Source organism: Podarcis liolepis (assembly GCF_965112155.1).
Source record: "Podarcis liolepis genome assembly, chromosome: 17".
NCBI classification, from domain to species: Eukaryota; Metazoa; Chordata; class Lepidosauria; order Squamata; family Lacertidae; genus Podarcis; species Podarcis liolepis.
In genome coordinates, this window is record NC_139571.1 from 4,358,261 (window position 1) to 4,381,849 (window position 23,589).

At 49.8% G+C, this 23,589-nt stretch overlaps 2 protein-coding genes and 1 long non-coding RNA gene across 6 annotated transcripts in view; 2 read left to right on the forward strand and 1 right to left on the reverse strand.

Moving 5' to 3' along the window:
• The window catches only part of LOC310696816 (uncharacterized protein), a 155,801-nt gene that overhangs the window by 7,722 nt on the left and 124,490 nt on the right, over positions 1–23,589 (reverse strand). The window lies entirely within an intron of this gene.
• Positions 396–2,709, forward strand: LOC310696828. Its single transcript, XR_014520749.1, has 2 exons — positions 396–536; positions 2,536–2,709. It is a non-coding gene; the product is annotated as an uncharacterized lncRNA (long non-coding RNA).
• Positions 9,862–23,589, forward strand: part of PLXNA3 (plexin A3) — a 69,877-nt gene continuing 56,149 nt past the window's right edge. For 2 of the 4 annotated variants that reach the window (XM_083482756.1, XM_083482759.1), the window contains exons 1-3: positions 11,463–11,566; positions 17,831–19,069; positions 19,590–19,772. In XM_083482756.1, coding sequence (XP_083338882.1) covers positions 17,888–19,069; positions 19,590–19,772 — 1,365 coding nt within the window. In that variant the 5' untranslated portion in view covers positions 11,463–11,566; positions 17,831–17,887. Of the gene's footprint in view, positions 10,132–11,462; positions 11,567–12,007; positions 12,033–17,830; positions 19,070–19,589; positions 19,773–23,589 lie in introns of those variants that run through there. The other 2 variants (XM_083482757.1, XM_083482758.1) reach the window with 2 other exon arrangements.

Genomic DNA, 23,589 nt, shown 5'->3' on the forward strand with positions numbered 1-23,589 from the left:
ACTGCAACCCCAGAGTCGGCCACGAGTGGACCTAATGGTCAGGGGTCCCTTTACCTTTATAGTAGTACCAATTCCGCTGATTGACGTAGTCGGGTGGCCTCATGCGAGGACAGGCTCTTAGGTAAACTGGTCCAAAGCTAAGGGCAATCCTGCTGCAGCATTCTGCACCATCTGCTCCTTCTGGACCAAGTGCAAGGGAAGCCCCGCAGAGAGTACATTTCACTCCAGAATACATGGACAAGACTTGACTGGGGAATGGCTGATGCAAAGAACTCCTTCCCAAAGAACTCTGCATTGGGAAAGGAGGGGACGTGCTCAAACAATCCTTGTCTTCAGATAAAGTTTCCACCCCCATTCTGAGCTTGTTGGGCTTTTCTGACCATAGTTTCCCCCACCCCATTTCCCCTCTTGTCCGCCATCTCCAGTCCCATGCCGGCAAAGTGGTGCTTCGCAGTTGGTATGAAAAGAACAAGCATATTTTCCCTGCAAGCCGGTGGGAGCCCTACGACCCCGAGAAGAAGTGGGACAAGTACACGGTAGGGAGTGGGGGAGCCGGGGGAAGGGGCGTGATAAGGATGGGGGAGCTCTGAAGGAGGGAGCGTTCAGCAGGGAGAGGTGTCTCAAATACTGGAAGTGTCAAATGACTTGCCTTGCGAATTTATAGCAGTATGAGTATATCCCTGTGAAATTGTATTGGGCTTTCTTCAGAGTACTCTAAATGCTATGTCTGTGATGTCTTGCCCTGTAAGATAGGCCAAGATCGATCAGTATCCCTGTGTTACTAATGGATCATTGAGAAATAATGGCTTGCATAGACCTTTGCAGCAAGTTTAAATAGCTGAGGTGATATTGAACTGGGACTGTTCCAGCTCATGACCCCATTCCCTTAACAACCACAGTACTCAACAGTCTGCCTTCACAAGTTCTCCCTTGCTGGAACCTCTCTTGCCAAGGAATTCTTGATGGTGCTCTCTATCTTCTGCTTCGTCTTCTCTGTCTAACTGAACCTGTGAGGTTTTGCTTGATGATGGTGGTGGCAACCACAATAGCAACAACTTTTATTATTTCTGTTATGCCTAATTGACTGGGTTGCCCCAGCCACTCTGGAAGGCTCTAAAAAGTCACCTGTTTGACATCTTTTGGGAGGGTGTTCCACTGCCGAGAAGGCTCTCTGCCTGGTTCTCTGTAACCCCACTTCTCGCAGTGAGGGAACTACCAGAAAGCCCACAGAGGTGGACGTCAGTGTCCAGGCTGGACAATGGAGTGGAGGCGCTTCTTCAGATATATTGGGCTGAAGCTGTTTAGGGCTTTAAAGGTCAGCACCAACACCTTGAATTGTGCTTGGAAATGTACTGGAAGTCAGTGTAGATCCTTTAGGACCAGTCTTCTATGGTCACAGCAGTCACTCCCAGTCACCAGTTTAGCTGCCACATTCTCGATTAGTCGTAGTTTCCAAGCAATTGCTTCATGGTTGTAGACGTTTTAAACTCACCATTCCTTGAGGCATTTTGGCTTTTATAGCTGTGAAGTGGTTTTTGTTGGGACTGGGCTGTTTATTGTGTTTTAATAATCGTAAGTCACCTCAAGTTTTGAAGAAGCAAGAGGGGAGAATGTTTCAGTGCCTTTAGAGCAGAGATGGATGGGAACCTGTGGACCTTAAGAAGTTGTTGTTGAAACCCCAACTCCCATAAGCCCCAGTCAGCATAGCAAATGGTCAGGGATAATGGGAACTGGGAGCCCACCAACACCTGAAGGTCCCACAGGTTCACCAGCTGCAATGTTGTGTGTAATGTGTAGCTTGGCCTAGTGTCCTCCATTCGAATTGCTCACTCCTTCATTCCAGAATCTTGAGCGCCCTGTGCTGCAGTTATTTAGCACATCTGCAAAGCGATCAGGTTTGATCGCCCCATTGTGTGAACTGCCCTGAGATTGTCGGATGAAGAGCAGTATGTAAATTTAATTAACAAACAAGCAAATGATTTTAAAGGAGAATATAGCATGGCAAGTACTAAGATAACATCAAGAACGGATGATAAACAACATTAATTTGCCTGTACCCAAAGAATAGAGGAGACTGAGAGCTGATTGGTGCTCTTTAACATCCTCTTTTTTTGTGTGTGGCTGTGATATTTGCGTCAAAGATTCTGAAAATTCAAGCTCCTCCTCTTGCAGATTCATCCAATTGATGACTCGTACACAATCTGTTTCCTGCCATGTTGCTTTCCCAGCAGCTAACAGAAATGATGATTCTTAACCCACAAGGCCATGGCCTTGTCCTTTGCATCATCAAATTTCCTCACTCGTGGTTTATCACTGCGGTCTGTTAGGTCATTAGCATTATTCCGTTGTAAATGAACGAGGCACTGCTGTTCTGTAGTCACCCTAAGCGCAAAGAGATGCCACTGTGGTACCTGACCTAGCTATGGAGTGGTGCCCCAGTTCATGTGGTTTTTACAAGCAGTGCCCAGTGCTTCCTGGCAAAACTTCTACAGCATGGTACTGGAACAACTCCCACCCTCTTCTTCCTTCCCACAGATCCGCTGAGGGACGGATGAAGCTGCTGATCCTCTATTGGTGTGATACGTGTCTGCCTTCCTGAAGCTGCTGCAGTGTCTCTCCTTTATCCCACTCCAGCCCTCCAACCTCTGCAGCTGCACCTTCACCCCCAATTGTATCAGCCTTTGGCGAAATAAACTTTGCCTCACCTAACATGAAGTGTTGTGTTGTACCACTTGTGGCCAAGGGCTGCCAAATCTACCGGATCAAAACTTCATTTGAGCCATGGGATAGTGCTAGAATCTGCTTTCAGACTCTGGGTGGGTTCTAAAGCAGGCCTGATCGGTTGATTTCTCATTTTCTCTAACAAGTGTTTCATGCTACTTACTGCTAAGATGCAAAATAAGTAACAAAAGACGCTAGCCTGAAAATAAATTGCCTCACCCTCATCAGAGTTGTATTGATCTGTTTTTAATTCAACAAGGGAGAAAAAGATTAAATAAATTTAGATTAAAGATTAATAATAATAATAATAATAATTAAAGAGGAAAGAAAGAAGAAAACTACAATAATAATATACAAAAAAATACTAATAACAGTTAAAGGGACATATTGACATATAAAAGGAAGGTGTGGGGGCAGAACAAACTCCTTTCTAATTTATATTAGTTTCCATTCCTAGTTACCTGCAAGCAGTTCTTGTTCACCCCAGACAACCATGCAAGCACCAGTGTTCAAGCCTTACTGAAGCTGTCTACTTTATATATTCAAACTCTGTTAAAGGCACAAGGGGTCATTTACTTGCTTCACTCTGAACCCACTTTTTGACTCTGCACTCCCCACCCGCCACCCAACGTGGCTGCCAGCACTACAAAATCACACTTAAAACCCATATGCAAATCTTAGAACTGGATTTCTGTAAGGCTTTCCTTTCAAGGGGGTGGAATGTGTTCCATAATTTTCACATAACTGCAATTCCAGGGCGCAAGACAAACTTACAACAAAAAGTATTGATGTAATAAACACGTGTAACACCCATCTTTACAAGTTGGAGGGTGATTGTGAATATCAAGCTACACCTTGACTAAGTATAGCTATCTTCCCTCATTTCTGTTCTTTTTGACCTGGAATCTTAACAGTCACTAAAGAATTGCCATTAGTGTTTCCTCACTTTTCCTGGTTGCCATGTTGCTTCCAGACAATGACAACTTCCAAAATAGGTTATTTATATTTATGCTGCACCCAGAGAGTAGTTGGTGGTGATTATGAAGCATCTTCACACTGATTGGCTGAACAGCAATGTCACAGAGAGGAGAAGCAGACAGTAGGGTCTCTATCATGGACAAAATGCAGGAAAGGGGAAAAGCGACTGAGAAGGGGGGAGAGAGAGGATGGGCATAGAGAGCTTCATATGGCCAGGAGGTGCAGAGCCAAAGAATTGTGGCTCTTATGATAACACTCGCCAGCTTGGCCAATGATCTGGAGTGATCAGACTTGTAGTCCACCTACGACTCAGGCCAAAAGTTAGCTAGCTGTAGTAAAGGATTCTATATGGACATGAACAGGATCTGTATGCTTCGTTAATTCTGTGGCTGCTGTTTCTCTGTCTTTGGGCTGCTTGGCTTACATGATGCATAATGGCTTGACGAGAGTCTGACTGAAGATTTAACCGGTGCATTCTGAACGGATAACTAGTTTACCCAAATCATAGTTCACAGTAAAAGAGTGGGATTCACAAGTGTTGCCTCCTTCCTTATAAAGAGCTGGGGATAGAGTTATGGCCCTCCAGTGTCAGGTATTTTATTCCCAACTTAAGATGGTACAAAGTCACTTAAAGCAACGTGACCGGTGAAAGTATTGGATTACTAGAATGCGCTGCAATGGGACATTTTCTCCCATGGGCACCAGGGGGTGCTGTAATCCCATTAGAGGCACAGCTCAACCCATTTTCAAGGCTTTTATATACAGGAGGGAAATGGGGTCCCTGTATAGTGAGGTATGTGTGCTTTTCACTAAGGAAGTACCACTGCTGCACACAACATCCAAAGGGAGAGAAATTCCCATACGGAAATATAATAACGCCTCCTCTGAAAGAGAAGGTGGGGAGCTTGGGGGTAATTCTGGATCCTTTGTTGTCGCTTGAGGCTGTGGCACCGAGTGCCTTCCATCAGTTTCAACTGGTGGCCCAATTGCATCCCTATCTGGACAGGGATAGACTGCCATCTATGCTCCAGTAACTAGGTTAGATTACTGTACTGCAACACATTATGCATGGGACTGTCTCTGAAGATGGTTCAGAAACTTCAACTAGTGCAAAATTTGGCAGTCAGGTTGCTGCTCACCAGGGCAAGAGGGTTTGAGAATATTACACCGATTCTGGTGCGACTGCATTGGCTGCCAAATAGTTTCTGGGCCCAATTCAAAGTGCTGATTTTGACCTATAAAGCCTTAAGTGGCTCAGGACTGCCTATCCCCATATGAACCGACTCTGTGTTCATCATCTGAGGCCCATCTTCATGTGTCCCCCCCCCATGAGAGGTCTGGAGGGTGGCAACGTGAGAATGGGGCCTTTTCTGGCATGGCTCCCTGTTTGTGAAATGCTCTCTCCACAGAGGTTTGCCTGGTGCCTTCATTAGATACCTTTAGATGCCAAGCAAAATAGTTCCTCTTCAGCCAGGCCTTTGGTTGATTAGCATTCTCTGGCTTTTAAAATGTATTGGAGAGGGTTATTGGTTTGTTTTTGTTTCATTATGTATTGTGTATTCTCATTTTGTATTTCTATGTTGTGAACTGCCCTGGGATCTTCGGATGAAGGGCAGTATAGTATAGTGGTACCTTGGGTTACAGAGGCTTCAGGTTACAGACTCCGCTAACCCAGAAATAGTACCTCGGGTTAAGAACTTTGCTCCAGGATGAGAACAGAAATTGTGCCGCAGCGGCAGCGGGAGGCCCCATTAGCTAAAGTGGTACCTCAGGTTAAGAACAGTTTCAGGTTAAGAATGGACCTCCGGAACAAATTAAGTTCTTAACCAGAGGTACCACTGTATCCAAATTTTAATGATGATGATTATGATGTCTTCGTCTACACCAGACTCCTTTTATTTTAAAACAATCAAAGACATCGCAAAAACACAACCGAGGGACTTCCAAATCTGGGGCAATTTCAGCAACATCTCTTTTTATATTTTGCTGGAGGTTGTGCACCCTCCCCCCAAGCCGGGTTTGAACTGTGTCTTACGGGGTTTTGTGTGCAGAGCAGATGTGCAGGCTATGCATGCTTAACACAGAGATTGTGCGTACCTTTGGCACACAGGTTGTGCGTACCTTTGGCACACAGGTAAGTTCTCACTCGCCCATAGAAACACCTGTGAACACCCCATGTACATGTCATGATGACCTCCTGCAGGCACTCTTGCAAATACAGAACCCTTACCCCCCCCCCAATGTTTGTGGGTGCACACGATTGTGTAGAGACACATCTTGTATTTAAACTGTGTTCTAGCACTGATATACATTCAAATTAACATGGCATGAACTATGAGAAGGCAACATGCGGTAAGCCTCAGTAGGTCAAAATGTCCGGAGCTGGAAATGTCCTCAGCATGCTTCCTCACCAGTAAATCCCACTAAGTTAAATAGGGTTTCCATCTGGGAGCACGTGGGTGGAAATGAAACGTCATAGCACCATCCTACTATGCGTGTCCACTCAGTAGGAAGCAGTATTGTATTCAGGGATCAGGATCTGGTGACCCTCCGGTGTCGCTGGTCTACAGTCCCCATCATCTTTGTCTATGGGCTATGCTGGTTGGGGCTGATGGGAGCTGAAGTCCAGCAACCTCTGGAGGGCCATAGGTCGCCCATCCTTGTACTAACATGCGTAGGATCACACCCTTAAAGGGGACCAGCCAGTTTACTGAGCTGTCTGAGGTTTCTAGGCACCAGAGGTCTTCCTAGGCTATCAACGCCACAATGGGAGTGTGGGATAGATTGGAGGGAAACCTTGGCTTCCAGGGCCTGGCATTTCACGGTTCTCTCTATTTTGAATTTATTCGCCTTTCCAATTGAGGGCTCAGGGGCAAATTGCTTTGGAAATGGGTTGTGAGAGATAAGGCAAAACAATGAAAAAATGACCGGAGAGGAGCAATCTCAGAAAATAGGCAGTAGGCAAATAGATAGAAATGTCACAGAATGATGTTTCTTATGAAGTGGACTCCAGGCCATAAGTGGTTTTCTCGGGTGGGGGTGGGGAGGGGATCTTAATCCTTAAAACACCACAAGAATCTTGGCTGCTTTTGTTGCAATGGATTAACAGGACTACCCTTCTGGAAGCTGTTAGTCTATCCGGTTCACCATTTCTCTACGCTCAAGTTACCAAGCAGGAAAAGGAGATGGGGAACCCATGGCCCTCCAGACATTGCTAGACTCCATCTCCCATCACTGCAGTCAGCATGGCCAATGGCCAGGAATGATGGATGGGAGTTGGAGTCCAACATCATCTCGCTAGAGAACCACAGTTTACTCATTTTTGTCTCACTCCATTTGATGTAGTTATATAACAGTGGTTCACATACGTTAAAAGGTAGGGCTTGTTACCACAATAACCTTTTGGATTATCAAGATTAGAATAAAAATGTAGCCATGGGAGCAAAATCCGAGAAAACAAATTGCCCTAGTCACTTGTGCCTTATTTCAGGGAATGGTTCCTTATTTCCTATTAACATTTAGTAACTGTTTCTTGAAATAAGGAACTGGTGGCAAGCCTAGAACAAGCGACAACATCTGGAATACTGCCACAAGTGTTAACACCTAAATGTAGCACTATAAAGAAAGGATGTAGAAAGTTTTGAACAGCTGTCACCTGTTTAAGAAAAAGATTTATATTGGTGGAAAAGTGACAATGTAATATAGGGAAACAACATCAGTCACAAACTCTCTATAGAGCCAAACTGCTGATTTTGAAAAACCAGAACAGAGTCTCTCTCTCTCTCTCTGAGAGATGGGGAAACATGTGTTTCCCCATATGTTGTTGGCCTACAACTCCATCCTCCCTGACCTTTGGCCATGCTGGTGTGGGCTGAGGGGAATCCAAGAGAATCTGAAATGGGCCACAGGTTCCCCATCTCTGTTTTAGGCCTCAGTTCTCATGAAAAAGTAAACCTGTCTCAGAGCTATACCACATCAGGCTGCAATTAGGAGCTCACATGACTGAATGCTCCTAATAATCATTATTATCATCCCTGTACATGAAAAAGAAACAATAGTAGATGTGCCGCTGCTTCTGAGGGATCTGAAATAAAACCACCACGATCCGAGCAGGACTTTAGAGATTTGGTAGTTGTGGAGCACTTTCGTTACCAGGAAAGACTACCTTTTGTTTTGTTCTTGTTTTTATATTGTACTTTTGTGCTTCAAGTAAAGGGGAATATACAAATTTAATAAATAAACAAAATATTGTGGGGTGTGTTTTAGAAGAAATCTGTGAAGCAGGTGAGGGTGGAGGAAGGGGTGTGCGCAGAAATAATTCAGGGTGAAAGATTCCTTCATGGCAGGGGGTTGGACTAGATGACCCTCATGGTCCCTTCCAAGTCAGCAATTCTATGTTTCTTTGATTCTGTGAACCTTTAATATCAGAAGGGCGAAGCCTAGGCTAGAGCCCCCTATGTGCCTTCCATCAACGGAGCCCACTTGAAGTCTCAAGAGGTACAGCCCAGATCCATGTCTACCATCTCGGAGAGCATTAGGCCTCTGAGAAAGGACCTTCTACCTTGGCTATTAATTGCAGTGAAATTTCAGCTGGGAGCAATATTTATGACGGAAAAAGCAGGCCTCCGCCTATTGATAGTTGGTTTGGAATGAGCTGAAACCTTTTGATCTTGGACGAAATTGCTTCCTAAACCAGGAACATAGCAAGCAACCCTAGATACTAAAACGCTCTTTTGAGAGTGAGTTCCCATTTTTGTGGTATATGGAGAATAAAACAAACTTTCAGGGGGGAGAAACAACCCAATTTATGGAGCAATTCATTCTAAGTGTAGGTGGGTGGGAATTGCTACTCTGCTATTGTGTCCCTATTTCCGGAAGAGCCAGAAGGATTTGCTTTCTACACATACGAATCCCAAGAAACTTGCCATGCAAGAAACCCCTTTTCTCCAGCTGCTCAGGGCTCCATTCTGATTTTTCTCTATTCTTTTGTCTCATCTAAACTTATTTTAGATCAACTAACTTATATAACCAAATATTGCATAAGGCAATAATTTTTTTAATGTTATACAGCACTCTTTTTCCACCTACCCTGAGTGCTTAACGCCCAAAATATCTGCCTTGCTCCGGATCTGTGTGGGTGGACTGTAGCCATCAAACGAACAAAAAGAGGATGAGGGGCGCACTCTGAATATGTTCAGAGGCACTCTCCTGTCACCACAGGTGCCAACTTCAATGTATTGGGGGGCAAGTAAGCTCCGCCCCATATAATCGATCACATGACACGGTGTTATGTACTGAGTTGAATAGGATCCAAAATGCAGCAGTTAAGGGGTGATATGATAGCCATGTTGAAATATATAAAAGGATGTCACATAGAGGAGGGAGAAAGGTTGTTTTCTGCTGCTCCAGAGAAGCGGACACGGAGCAATGGATCCAAACTACAAGAAAGAAGATTCCACCTAAACGTTAGGAAGAACTTCCTGACAGTAAGAGCTGTTCGACAGTGGAATTTGCTGCCAAGGAGTGTGGTGGAGTCTCCTACTTTGGAGGTCTTTAAGCAGAGGCTTGACAACCATATGTCAGGAGTGCTCTGATGGTGTTTCCGGCTTGGCAGGGGGTTGGACTCGATGGCCCTTGTGGTCTCTTCCAACTCTATGATTCTATGATTGGTCCGCAGGAGCCACCCAATCCAGCTCCAGGTGGAAGTGAATCCGCAACCTGATTGGCCTACAGGAGAATCCCAAAATTAGCCAATCATGTGGGGACCATTGTGTAAATAATGTATATAAAGCAGACACTTGGGGGGAACTTCCATTTCTAGCTACTATGAGCTGAATAAAGAGTATGAAATCCACACTCGACTCAGAGTATATTTCACACGGTACACACTATTTGAATGGCAATGTCCATCAACTTTGGGGGGGACCTCAAATATTTTGTTGGGGGGCCAAAGGGATCTCGGCCCCTGGGAGTTGGCCTGTGCGTTCTTAGGCTGAGCCACACAGACACCTCGCATTGAAATCCGGTTCTGGTTCGAATGAAGTCTGGCTCCTCACCTCTCCCTGATGCGAGACTCCCCGCCCCCCAGCCCTCCGCTTGCCCGGCCGCCTTGCCCACCCAGCCCACGTGGACGCGGCCCTTGCCAGGCTCGGTAGCTGCGACGGCGCTGGCATCTGGTTCTCATCAGAGGCCTCGGGCGGGTTGAGTTTCCGCGGTTTCTGGGCGCTGGCTGTGCCAGGCAGCGGCAGCATCGCAGGCCGGCCGGCCACGGCCCCACTTCGCCTCCCCTCCCTTGGATCCCGGCCCGGGACGAGCCCTTCCCCGTTTCTTCTGAGCCGGGACACTAACTCAGCCCCCGCCCTCGAGCCTGCGCGCTCTGCAGCTCGTCCGGAGCGAGCGAATCCTAGACGGAAGGAGCCGGCAGAGGAAGAGGTACAGGACCGGACCGAGCCCGGGATATAGTTCGAGAGAGAAGTGGGGGTGTGCAATGGTTCTGGAGCCCGGGCTTCCATCCTGCCCGGCCCCTGGACCCACCCACGCCCCTATCTCCCCTCTCCCTCCTTGACCCATCCCGCCGCCCAGGTCTCTCCATCATCCTCCCGCCCGCCACCCAAGGGGGCGTCCATCATCTCTCATCTCCTGGCTCCCGTTGCCATGACAACGTGCCTTGGCTGGTACAGTGGCGGCGGCAACAGCGGCAGCCAAAACAAGGGTGCGGGGCGGGATCGGGGGTCTGGAGCGGGGAAAGGGCACGGGGAGCTGGAGAGGGGGCCTGGGGGCGAGAAGATGGCTAGGACTGGCAGAGCTGTTCTTAGGGGTGTCATTGGGGGGCGAGCTCATTTCCAGGCGTGCAACTGGTGTTTCCCCCGCCCTCCGCTTTTTTTAGGCAGGGGTGGGGGGAGGACAGGAGTCTTAGTCCGGTTTCTCCACTAGGAGGCGCCTTACACACAGCAACGTTGCCTAGGGCCGGGAAGGGGTGTACAGTAATTGGGAATTTATAAACCGGGGGGTCAGCCCCTTTGCCCTCCACCCAGCACATTTTCGCTTCTTTTCACGAGGTTTCACCCCCCCAAAAAAAATAAAAAAATAAATATGAAAGGAGGCTCGAGGATTCTAGCAGCGGAGAGATGGAGGATTTATTATCCTAGCATCTTCCTTTGCTCGCAAAAGAGCCGACCTCCTCTTAACTCTTGGCATCTTCTCCAGGGTGGGGGCGGGGGGGGGCGCGCGTGAAACTGTTCCTTGCAAGGAGGAGTGCAAAAGCAGAGGAGGGCGAGAGGGAGCTGCGCACGTGCGCTCCTTGCACCGCTTGCCTGGGGAGTGTTCAGTTTTGCAGCCAGTTTCTGCCTCGTGGGCTTGGCAAGCGTTTGCTTCCTTCTCCAGGTTGGGCACTTATTTACAAAAAAGCAAACAAATCCAAGCGGCAGCTCCGCGCGTGCAAGAGCGGGAGCCAAGCGCTTGCCGAACGCCCCGGATTCTCGCACTGGCCGCCGCCGCTCCCGGGTCTGGATGAATGAGTGCCCGGGCGGAACCATTCCAGGGGCCGGGGGTGCGCGTGCATGGCGACTCCTTGGCGGGGAGGAGAGAGGCGGTTCTCCCGCTGCCCTTAGAGGGACGGGGGCTCGCGCAAAGGAAAACCGGGGAAGAGAGGTTTCAGGGACCGGGCAAGGAAGGGGTTGGTGAGGGGGCGCGGGGGGCGCCGCTTTCCCCAAGCCCCAACCCTTCTCTTCTCCCCCCCCATGCCTTTAATGGTTCTGGCCGCGTTTAAAGGGCTCCGACCGGCTGGGGCGGGAGCAGACGCTGAGCAAGAGCGGCGGCTGGAGACGGAGGCGAGGGAGGCAGCGGGCGGGGAGCGAACGGCGGGCAGGTACAGCCGGGATCCGCGCAAACTGCCGAGGGGTTGGGGGGGGCCCGGAGGAGAGGAAGGAAGGGGAGCATCACCCCACACATGGCCGCCCCACTCCCCCTCCGTCGCAGCGCCGGGCTGCATCGCTTTCGAGCCACAAGGAACGCCAAGAAAAGGGGGGTTTGGTCCTGCGGGGGGGATGGCGCGGGATCCCCCTCCCCTCACTGGGGTCTTTGCGAGACAGGGCGGGGGAGCCCCTGCCTGGGTCTGTGCCAGCAGCAGACGCCCCATCTGTTGCCCCCACCCCTCTTTTGTGGTGGCGCTTCTTGCACGGCTCGCCCCCCTCCGCCGGCTCTTTTCAGCCCACCGTTCAGGGAGGTTCCTCGCTGGTTTTTCTCTCCGGTTTGCGAAAGGGGCTTCCGAGCAAGTGGGCGGCCGTCACAGGAAGGAAGCGGGGCCGGGAGAAGGGGGGAGGCGAAGCGAACAGGTAAGGGAATAGGGGCGAGAATGCCAAGTCAGAGAAGACTGGCCGTTTGGAGGTGGCACCAGCGGGGTGTGTGTCTGGGTGGAAGAGATCAACTCTTTCCTTCTTCCCCGCCACACAATGATTGGGTTCCTTACCCTGGAAGAGCCCGATCCGGAGTGGAGGAGCCTGGCTAACGCCCATCACACTCCAGCTGGGCTTGACTTGCCTGTGTGTGTGTGTATTGGGGGGGGGTGTCGCTTAGTAGGTAACATAGACATCACCTCGCTGGCCCCTGATCTGGCGATGCTACGCGATTTGCCGGTGGACTTGTTTGTATCTGGTTCTTTGCTTTTGTTAAAACGAAAAACAACCCCCCCCCCCTTCTCGTCATTCCTGGAACCAAAAAAAATTAGTCATTTGTACTGGAGGAATTTCCAAGCATGTTATTTTAGTGGGGCTGGTGAGGATGCGGATTCTGCTGGAGGGGCCAGAATTCCTCCTGCTATACCTTTATGGTGGCTGTTTGGAGTTCAAGGGAGTGGGTTTTGCGAGGAGGGGTCTCCAAGCTCTGGGAATTGGGTCAACTTGATTGATGGTGGTGTGTTCTGGAATGGAAGAGAGGAAGGAGCTCTAGGCTCTCCTGTACCTTTAATTGAATGCATTGCTTTTTTAGAAAAAGGAGAAGGGGGGGGGGAAAGCATTTCCTTATTTTGTTAAAAGATCTGTGAGCGAAATCCAATTGTCCCCATTTTGCAGAGTGGAAAAACTGAGATTAGGCTTACCCCTAGAGGACCTATGGCTGTGATGTTGTTTTGAACCCTGGTTTCCGAGGCCCAGTGTTGTATTTGATGGACAACTCTGAAGTGTGTGTGTAACAGGTTGGTCTCTCTCTCTATTGGCAGGAAGATTGGTTGATCCCAGACTGTTCCTCCTACTTGTGCTTCCCTCCCTGGTTGCAGGCGTAATAATGTATTGGGTCTTAGAATGGTTATGGTTGCTGTTCCACCCAGTGCTTCTTCCAGGCCTCTTTCTGGGAGGGGTCTGCTTATAATCCATGCCTGTTAAGGAGGGGAAAGTAGAGAAAAAGGCATTGGGGAGGGGGAGAAGCTTGGTATGTGGGATGGGAGATTTCTCTCTCCTTCCTGTGAGGTGGATGGTTGAGAGGCTGAGCATTTGGGTTGGGGGGAGAGGAGGAGGAGGAATGAAATAGCTTGTTGGAGGAGCTGTATCAATGAAGAGCGAACCCAGCGGTCTGTGGTTTGCTTGGGTTGCAGAAGGTTGCATTGAATGAAAAGGGGGGGGGGTGTATGCACATTGGTTAGGATATTTGGAGCGACAGGCTGAGAGGCTGGTGGGTACTGATGTTATGAGGTGGTCTGCTGTGGGGCCACCATCGTGGGTGGGGCTGATTCAGTGCCTTAGTGTGGTGGGAAGGGACAAGGTGGCAGAGGGAAGCCACTGGAATGTGTGTATCGGCAGCAGGAGAGAGTGTGTAAAGATGTGGTTGTATATTACACTTATTTATTGCAGTATAGGGTTTGCATGTTTGTTCCAGTTCAGTTGAAGAATGGGGGGCAAGGTTGCTGGATGACCCTTAATTTTTTTGGGGGGGGGGGAGTCCCTTCCCACCACACTTAATAGAAACCACAAAAACATAGTTTCTCCATGCCCACATACAGCTCTATACACATCCCTATTTTTAAGTATGCTCAGTGGTCTAAGCAGATGACACTGGGCTAGGCGGACTGATGATCTAATTGGCCTCCCTCACTCTGTAAGCTAAGGTGGGGGCGCTTGCAGGCTTTGTGTATGTGTGTGCATGTACTACAGTTCTGTGATCTGTGGACAAGAAGTCCAAAATAGCATGGGAAATTGGGTAGGGATATTGGGAGGTGTTACTGTGTAATAGGTGTAGATTCAAAGCTGTGTGTCTGCATTATCTCGAGCTACTCTGTTCTCTAGATTAGACTCTATGATAAATTCTGCAAGTCTCTATCAACAAAGAGTCTTGTAGTTCCTTTAAGACTAACAAATTTGTCTTAAAAGTGTTGGTCTTTCAGGTGCCACAAGATAATGGTTTTGGCTGCAGAAGACTAGCACTGCTATCCCTGTGGGGAAGCACCATCACAGGGTATTAGGCTCAAAACAAGGCTATAACATTAAAGTGTAGAGTAGCTCTTTATTTCTCTAATTTTAAAAACATTTTCTTAGGAGAAACTGATCTGTGTATATACCACACCTTAGAATAGTGCTGGTAGGGCCTCCGGGAAGCAGGTAAAATTGCTTCATCAGCCAGCCTTTGCCCACGGCTACCAGTTTGCCCATTCCTGCTTTAATGCATACTTTAGCCACCAGTTCGTACTTGCAGCCAGTGGTAAAAGGATAGATTTGCATTGCTTGCTAATGGCTGGAGCCAGTGAATTTGTAAGCTTGGGGATAGTATGTGTTCACCTGAAGTGTGAAAACTGTGATCTTGCATATGAAGGGCAGGCAGTGACCACAAATGTTTTCAGAGAGCTGTTTTGGGGGTGGCATATTGACAAGTAAAGCATGGGAGCTTTCTGAAACCTTGATGGTGTGCAACATGCAGCTGAGGGCCTGTAGGCACAAGGGATCTAGTTCACACACAAAACCACAGTGCTTGGTTTCTTGTTACTTCACCTCTTTAAGCTGAATGTGCGATGCCAGCCTAGTGAAAATCATTGTGTTTGAAGTGATGGGGAAATGTGGTTTATGGCCTACAGTTGGGGGTGGAAGGAAGGCTGCTTGACATACAGAAAGTCCCATGTTCAGTGCTTAGCATCTCCAGGCAGGACTAGGAAAGACTGCCAAACCCTGAAGAGTCTCTGCCAGTCAGTCCAGGGCTGGTTGAAGGTTGATCTCTATAAGGCAGCTCTCTATTTTCCTAGCTCATTCAGACATGCAGAGTATTGTCTTGATTATAGAATCATAGGAGAGTTGGAAGGGACCCCAAGGGTCATCTAGTCCAACTGCCTGCAATGCAGGAATCTCAGCCAAAGCATCCATGACAGACGGCCATCCAACCTCTGCTTAAAAACCTCCAAGGAAGGGGAGCTCACAGCCTCCTGAGGGAGATTGTTCCACCGTCAAACAGCTCTTACTGTCAGAAAGTTTTTCCGTATGTCTAGTCAGAATCTCCTTTCCTGCAACTTGAAGCCATGGCTTCAAGTCCTCCCTTCCAGAGCAGGAGAAAACAAGCTTGTTCCACTCTCCATGTGACAGCGCTTCAGATATTTGAAGATGGCTGTCATATCTCCTCTCTGTCTCCTCTTTTCCAGGCTAAACATATCCAGCTCCTTCAACCGTTCCTCATAAGGCTTGGCTTCTAGACCCTTGATCATCCTAGTTGCCCTTCTCTGCACATGTTCCAGAGTGTGCAGATGGCTCTTTGATGATGGAGCCATCATCTATGGACCAGCCCATAAGGTCCCATTTGAATATGAGGTGAACTGGCAAGAACTTTCCATTGAAGCATTGCACATGCCCAGTAGTCAGTTTAATTGGGGCCCTGAGCCATTGCACGTCTTCTGTGAACATGCTGGGGATCTGTAGCTGAGGCAGGTTTTGCAGTGGCATGCAGTGGCTGAGGGCCCTATGTAAATGAGACTCCCATCAACATGCAGTGCAGCATGGGCAAGTTCTTTTTGCCTGCCCGTATCATTTTTCACTGGGGCCCCACAGTATTTATTTGGAGGTGGTGCTGTGATGATGTACATAGCAAGGATCGGGGTGGTGGACTTATCAAGTTCCAGCAGGCGCCGTTGAGAGCCAGTGTCCCAGTCCAGGGAGGTATAAGACACCTATGCAAAACACTCGCCAAGGGGAGTTGGGATGATGGTGCCCAAAGCAAGCTAAGCTCTCAAGCCCTAAGAATCAGTCCAGGTTCAAAGTATCATTGAAAGGCAAGGTCAAGGTACAGTCCACGGTCAATACCAAAGGGAATACAAGTCAAGCAAGGATGGGCACCTAGGTGCAGATTCATGGAGTTAGAGCATAGCTGCCAGCTTTCAGATTTGAAAAGAAGGGATCAGCAGCCTCAAAAAGAAGGAATCAGCAGCCTCACCAGTCCTGGGGACAGTCTACGGGATATCTAACAATCTGGGAAGCAGTGGGAAACGGCGCTGGTATAAGGGAATTTCCCGCAAAAAAAGGGAAGATAGACAGCTATGAGTTGGAGCTGTTTTCTTTCCAGTAACTGGAAGGTTCAAATGGGAGACCTGATATATTCTGGCCTCCTAGACCACACCCTAACCACAGCTGCTGGTGATGAACATAAGATGATAGTGCAGGATCTGGCCAATGGCCTATCTAGTCCAGCACTCTGTTCTCAGAATGGCCACTCAGATGCTGGTCGGAAGGCTGCAAGCAGGACCCGTGCAAGAGTGTTCTCTCTTCCTGTGGTTTCCAGCAACTGGGATTCAGAAGCTTCACTGCTTCTCACCTGAAAACCTTTTGAGCCACACAGTCTGTGGACACGTGCTGTGCTATCAGTCTTCAGCCTGAACCTTTTGGTGCTGGCATTCTGGAGCCCTGAGGAGCATTTTATTCAATGGTCCTTCCCTCGGAGGATCCCTCAGGGCTAGATCCAGATCTGAGGCGTGTTGGGTTTGTCCTCTAAGGACTGTGTGTCTGGTACCAGGCCACGGCTAGGCATAATGGAATCCTTTTCAGCCTGAGGGCCAAATTTCCTCCTTCACAGCCTTCCTGGGGCCACATGCCAATGGTGGGCCGAGGCAGAAGTGAAAGTGAAGGGGTAAGACGTGACCTTCATACAGCAGCCATGCAAAAGCCAGAGGTTTCCACACACACACAAACTCCATGTCTCCCTCCACCCTGACAAGCGAGAGGCATTGCCTCAGTTAAAAAGACACATTCTCGTTAGGCAAAGCGCTTGACAATGGTGTAGAGCAGGCCAGGGGTTGTGTGGCCCAGGGGAGGCTTAGAGGGCCACATTTGGCCCCTGGGCCTGAGTCTGCAGCTCCTGCTGTAGATATTGGGATATTTGTGTGGAGAGAATCCTTGGGATTGAGAAGGGAGCCACCTCTGGTTAGTGCCATCTTTGTTCGTTTTGTGTGACAGGTGGCATTGCTGCTTTCAGCTTTTCTTCATTGTTGCAGGTGTGTGTGTGCATCTGTGTGTGTGTGCATGTGATGCAAGATGCTGTGTTTGCTTCTCAGTTCTGTGGGTGCTGTTTCATGCTGTGCATGGCGGGTGCTAATGAGAAGCTGCAAGGGTGTTGGAAGGAAGAAAACGAGTTCCTTGGCGGCTGTGACTCTTTACTTGGGGCGGCGGCGGGTGGGGATGTGTGGATCTCTAGCCAGATCTCTAGCCAAGAGGTGCTCTTACGAGTTTGCAGCCCCTATTGGGAGGGGCTCCAGGGAAATTTTCAGATTGGCATTAGTAATTGTAAACCTAATTCCAAGAGACTCCCTTTATTAGCAACCCTCCAAATAAGTGCTGTGCGACCTGGCTGCCCAATCCTTCCCGCGTGCCTCCTGGGAAGAGAGTTCCACTCAGTGGGTCTTCACTCAATGATGGGGGGATCTTTTCTTCTCCAGATGTTGCTGGACTGTAGCTCCCATCCACCAGCAGGCCCAGGGAGGATGGGAGTGGCACAGTACAGTGAGATCTGGAGGACCACACAAGTTCCTCATTCCTGATGTGTAGGATGGCAGCTGATTATACCCACAAAAACACATAAACATGTCATTTCTGCTGGAGGCTTTGCCTTTTCACTGCACAATGTTGAACTGGTCTTAACCACCGTTTCCTCTTCTCTTCCCTCCCCCCACTTGCAGGCTGAATGAGCTGCCTGTGTCTGGCCCTGCCTGACCCCAGGCAACTCCCTGGTGATCATGTGGCGGCTGCTGCTTATGGCCACCACTACAGCTGTGGTCCTCCTTTCCTCGCCGCCACCTGTCCTGGGTGTGCTGTCCCCACGCGCCGCCTTCACAGTCTCGGACCTGTCCCTCACACACCTGGCTGTCCACCATGACACGGGCGAGGTCTACCTTGGGGCCATCAACCGCATTCTCAAGCTCTCGGCCAACCTGACCCAGCTGCGGGCTCACACCACGGGCCCGGTGCCCGATGACCCCCGCTGCTACCCTCCGCCTGGTGTGCGACTCTGCGCTCATCGCCTGGCCCCCGCCGACAACGTCAACAAGCTACTGCTGATCGACTATGCTGGCAGCCGCTTGGTGGCCTGTGGCAGCGTCTGGCAAGGGGTGTGTCAGCTCTTGCGGTTGGATGATTTGGCCAAGCTGGGGGAGCCGCACCAGCGCAAGGAGCATTATCTTTCTGGTGGGCGCGAGCCAGACGCCATGGTTGGTGTGATTGTGGAGCAGCCAAGGGAGCCCAGCCAGTTTTTTGTGGGCACATCCATTGGGGGGCGCTCAGAGTATTTCCCCACTCTTTCCAGCCGCCGCCTGACCCCCGACGCCAGCAGTCCAGAGATGTTCAGCCTGGTCTATCAGGATGAGTTTGTCTCCTCCCAGATCAAAGTACCTTCGGACACTCTCTCGCTCTACCCGGCCTTCGATATCTACTACGTTTCTGCATTTGTCTCCGGTGGCTTTGTGTATTTCCTCACCCTGCAGCTGGACACAGCTCAGACCCCGCTGGAGCCGGCGGGAGGCCCAGGTGGTCCGGGCGTGACTGGCGGAGAGCGGTTCTTCTCCTCCAAGATCGTGCGCTTGTGTGCCAACGACACAGAGTTCTACTCTTACGTGGAGTTCCCGCTGGGCTGCTCCAAGGATGGCGTGGAGTACCGCCTTGTGCAGGCTGCGCAGCTGGCCAAGGCAGGCCGCGAACTGGCCCGGTCGCTAGGCATCGCAGAAGGGCAGGATGTGCTCTACGCCGCCTTTTCGCAAGGCCAGAAGAACCGCGCTGCCCCGCCCCGCGAGAGCCTCCTCTGCCTCTTCACGCTGGATGAGGTCAACCAGCGCATCCGGGAGCGCATCCAGTCTTGCTACCGAGGGGAAGGCCGCCTCTCCCTCCCTTGGCTTCTCAACAAAGAGCTGCCCTGCATCAACACGGTACGATGCTGCGCAATTTGGACTCTCCCCCCCGCCTCAGTTCCTACTTGCTAGTTTCTGTGTCTCTCCCCCCCCCCCAAGAATAGGACATCCCCTCCCCAAAATGTTGGTGCTTGAGAGATGTTTGGGCCTTTTCTGCCATTCTCTCAACCTCCTTGGTCTCATTTTGCCCCAGAACTCACACGTAACAGCCCAGGAAGTCTTGTTTTGGGTCTTGCGAACAAAACCTGTTACATTTCCTCTGGGAATTGAGGCACAAACCCACTTTGGATAGGGGTGAGGAGCCTGTGGCCGCCTGATGCCATTGAACTACAGTTCCCATCATCTCTGACTGCTGGCTGGGGCTGATGGAGCCCAACATCCTCTGGATGGCCACAGATTCCCCATCTCTGCTCTAGAATATAGGAGTTGCTGGGGCATAGAATGCCATTGTGTACCCAGCTCTAGCTCTGTCGTGCAGGGAAAGGGCACCCAATCCCGTTTGATGTTGACTCTCGCCTCCTTGTCTCCCTGTCTCCAGCCCATGCAGATCAATGGGAACTTCTGTGGGCTGGTGCTGAACCAGCCCCTAGGGGGGCTGCAGGTCATTGAAGGGCTCCCGCTGCTGGAGGAGAAGGCTGAGGGGATGGCCAGCGTTGCTGCCTACACCTACCGTGGCCACTCGGTTGTCTTCATTGGCACGCGCGCGGGCAACCTCAAGAAGGTGAGATGTTCTCCTTCGGTGTATGGAAAAGGGGTGGGGAGGGAGAATGTGGGAGGGTGGAAGTGGTTGTCTCCACACGAGTGTGGCTGGTTCAGTCCCCAGCATTTCCAGGCAGGGCTGGCAAGGAGCCTGCCTGCAATCCTGAAGAGATTCCTCTCAGTGTAGACAACTCTGATTCAGGCAGCCTCCAATGAGACATCATGGTCTTAATCTGAGCTGGGTCTGTGTAAATGAATTAAAATTCCTCAGAAGCCTCCCCTAACCGGGACCATCCTCTCTGGCACAGCTACTGTATTTTCTAGAAGAGTTTTCTGTTACTAGTGGGAGGTATGCTATCATTTTACCTTCACCAGGAAAAATAAAAATGCATTCTCCAACACGGTTTATGTGGCCAGGTCTTCTCCTTTTTTCCAGAACAGAAGGGCACATCTTGTGTAATCTCATTCAGAACTCCTAAGTGTCACTGTTAGAATTTTAAACAAAAGTCAGTGGCAGGCTGTAAAATGTGAGTGATGCATTGGCTGAGGCTATATTTTTCTGCGCATTGTGACCACATATTTTGAGTACCTCTGACTATGTGCTGAGTGCCCTGTTCTCGTCACTGCAGTCTCCCTAGCTGGGCTCCACACACCTGGGCTGGCAAGGGTGGAAGCAGCTTCCAGGAAATCTTAGGCACCCGCGTGCATTTCTTATTTTTAATTAATTTCACACTTCTGGTATCACATCTTCCACTTGCTGTGCTGAGAGTTGGGCAAGAAAGTGCCAAGAGAATAAAATTAGTTTATGCTAGGAGCGGCATGCTCAGGAATTGGGCCATGCCTCATGGGATGCCAGGCAACTGTCCCACACCTCTCGCAATTACACTTTGAGGTGGGGAGGGGGTTGCAATGTGGAAACATGTCTGGCAACAGTGGTGGTCACTGGACAGACTTCTATTTCATTGGATTTCTTACTCCTCCTCCTCTCCGTGTCTCATGGCAGGATACAACAATATAAAAATACAATATTAAAACCAGTTAAAACAATTTCCAATCCAAAGAACCTGGTGGGTCCTTCTATTTCAAGTGTCAAAGGTCCAGGTAAATTGCTGGATACTGTCTCCCCCCCCCCCAAAAAAAAACAAAACAACAACAACCCATAAGCCTTGACATTCTAGATCTAGCAAAATATTTCAGAGGGGCATCTGAGGAGGCATGCAATGCCCTTTCTCTTTATGGAAAACCTCTTCTCTCAACCCAACCCCCCAAGCATTGCCTGCTGTGCAGTGGGGGTGGGAGAGAAGCCGCTGTTACTGGCAGCCCCCACCCTTTGCCATTAGTTGCCACTTTGCAGAGGCTTGTGCCCAACAGACCTGGCGCATTAAATATTAACTGGGCGGCGCATGAGCTGGCGCACCCCTCCTCCATCTAGCTGGGCGGCGGCGGGGGGGGGGGTGTTTCCAAGTCTGAGAGAGCAGCAGAGCCAGATGGAGATGGTAATTGTGCACTGTGAAAGAGCTGGAGGGGTCAGGGGAGTGTCCAGGCATTGGGGTCGCAGAGGCTGAAGCTCAGGTAATGGTGCCTGGTGGGGCAGATGCGCCAGGGTTAATCCTCCCCGCTTTTTCCGCATGTTCCAACCTAATTTGGTTGCCTTTTGCAGCAAGTGTGTGCATGGTTGGTGGGAAGGAGATGTTGCTGGCAGATGGGAGGCATGCGACCTAAAGCCATAAATTATCCTCAGTTAGGTTCAGGGTTCCCTTTGTCACCAGGATGTGGCCCCATAATTTACTTAAGGTAACATCTTCTATCTCTGGAGCATGTGAAGTCATAATGTGTTTCCTAGGTTGTACAGAATGCTTTACCTCTCATCATCTGTCTGCATCCCCTGCATCTGTCCGTCTCTTTATTTTATGTTATTATTTTCTCCCTTCCTCCCTAAACAGTGCCTTGGTTGTATGTCGGCTTTGGTTTCAGTCTCGCTTTCTTGCTGTGTCTCAGTCCTCACTGGACAATTGGGCTTCTATCTTTCTCACTCTCTGGGTCACCCACCATTTTAAATTGGCCCAGCGTGGGCCTTTTCGAGGTGCAATGTGGGTGCTTTAGCCTCCTGACTTCTCTGATTCTGGAGAAAACCCAACCCCAGCTGCCCCTTCCAGCTTTCTCTCTGTCCCGTGCTGCCTCCCACCCCCCACCAGCTGTGGGGTCAGTTTTGAAGTGGAAGGGTCCTTGGGAGCGTACGGGGCGTCTGGTCTTTGGGGCTGGTGGCCTGGAATTGAGTTACAGCTTGTTGTGGTGGGGGAAGACGGAGAAGAGAAATGCTGTTTAAACTCTTGAACCCCTGGCAGGGGGCATGAAGGGAGGTCACGACCCCCTTCTGTCCCTCATGCAAACGGTGGCGATTCAATTAGGATGGCAGGAGGCAGGGAGGTAGCCCCTCCGTCTGCCTCTCCATTCCCAGATCCCCCTCTGCCGCCTTCAGTACACTAATTGCCTTGTTGCTGTGCAGCCTGGAGCCTCACCCAGGGGTGACCTGCCTGTTCCCCCAGTCAAGTCTGAAAAGGACCATTATCCTGTTCCTTGGGGAAGGGAGGAGGACTCCTATCTGAGCTCCACAACTGCACTGACCCCCAGGGGCCTGGTTGGTTTGTGGGGGAGGCTCAATGGGGCTTTGTTGGCCAGGATGAAAGCTCCTTTGAGCAATCTCCTGGGGGCAAGTGTGTGTGTGTGTGTGTGTGTGTGTGTGTGAGTGAGTGAGTGAGAGAGAGAGAGAGAGAGAGAGGGAATCTTCCCCATTGTAGGTATTTTCTTCAGATGTGGAAAAGAAAGCATCCTTCCGTTCTGCCCCTGGGCTCCACCTTAAGTCCATGAGGCTACCACATCACTCCAGGGCAGGGGGTAGCCAGTGTGGTGCCCCTTTGGTTGTTGCAGACTCCATCAGCCCCTGCCAGCATAGCCACTAGTGAGAGATGATGGGAGTTGTAGTCAAGCAACATCTGGAGGCTTCCTCCACTCCTGTCCTAGGGGCAACTTGTCTCTTTCCCAGACCACACGCAATGGGCACTTCTAATGGAGTTGTGGTTGTGTAGTGTGGTGGCAAATCTTGAGCATGATGAACCTGTGAGGGGGGATTCACTTCCATCTGTTGCCTCTCCACTGCCCACTCTTCTCTCCCCTCCCAAACTTGCCAGACACCTATGAGGAGATTTTGTAGAGTTTGCACAGGTTCCAAGGACTGTACTCCGTGCCGGATTTACATATAAGCTAAACAAGCTATAGCTTAGGGCCCCACTCTCTTGGGGGCCCCCAAAAAATTGAAAGAAGAAAAAACCCCTGGATGTACATTTCCAAAATATAAGATAAAAAACAAATAAAATAAAGCCTACATACAGCAACAGTGTTTTGTGTTGTGTAGGCTCCTATAATGTAAGTCATGGGCCGCGCCTGCTATGTAAAGGGCCCCATTACCTTCAGTAGCTTAAGGCCTCATAAACCTAAATCTGGCCCTTGACTGTAGTCTTCCCTTTTTTACTTCATACTTTTTAGGAGAGCTTCGAATAAAGACAATCTATGTTTCCTTCCCTTCTGTTTCTGTGCCTGTTTTGGAAACATAGATGCTTGTGACCCAGTTGTCCTTATTTATTGGGAATGTGGTATTTTATACCTGTTCCTGGCAATTCATTGGTGTGTTTTTTTAACATTGTAAATAAGCAGCGGAGTCTCTCAAGTTTCACCCCCAGCCCCAGGTCTCTAGGAGCTGTGTTTACACTTCTCTGTGTTTATACATGTGTGCTTCTGCACAGAGGGACACACACAGAGCTGCCGAACCTCTTCCATCCCTC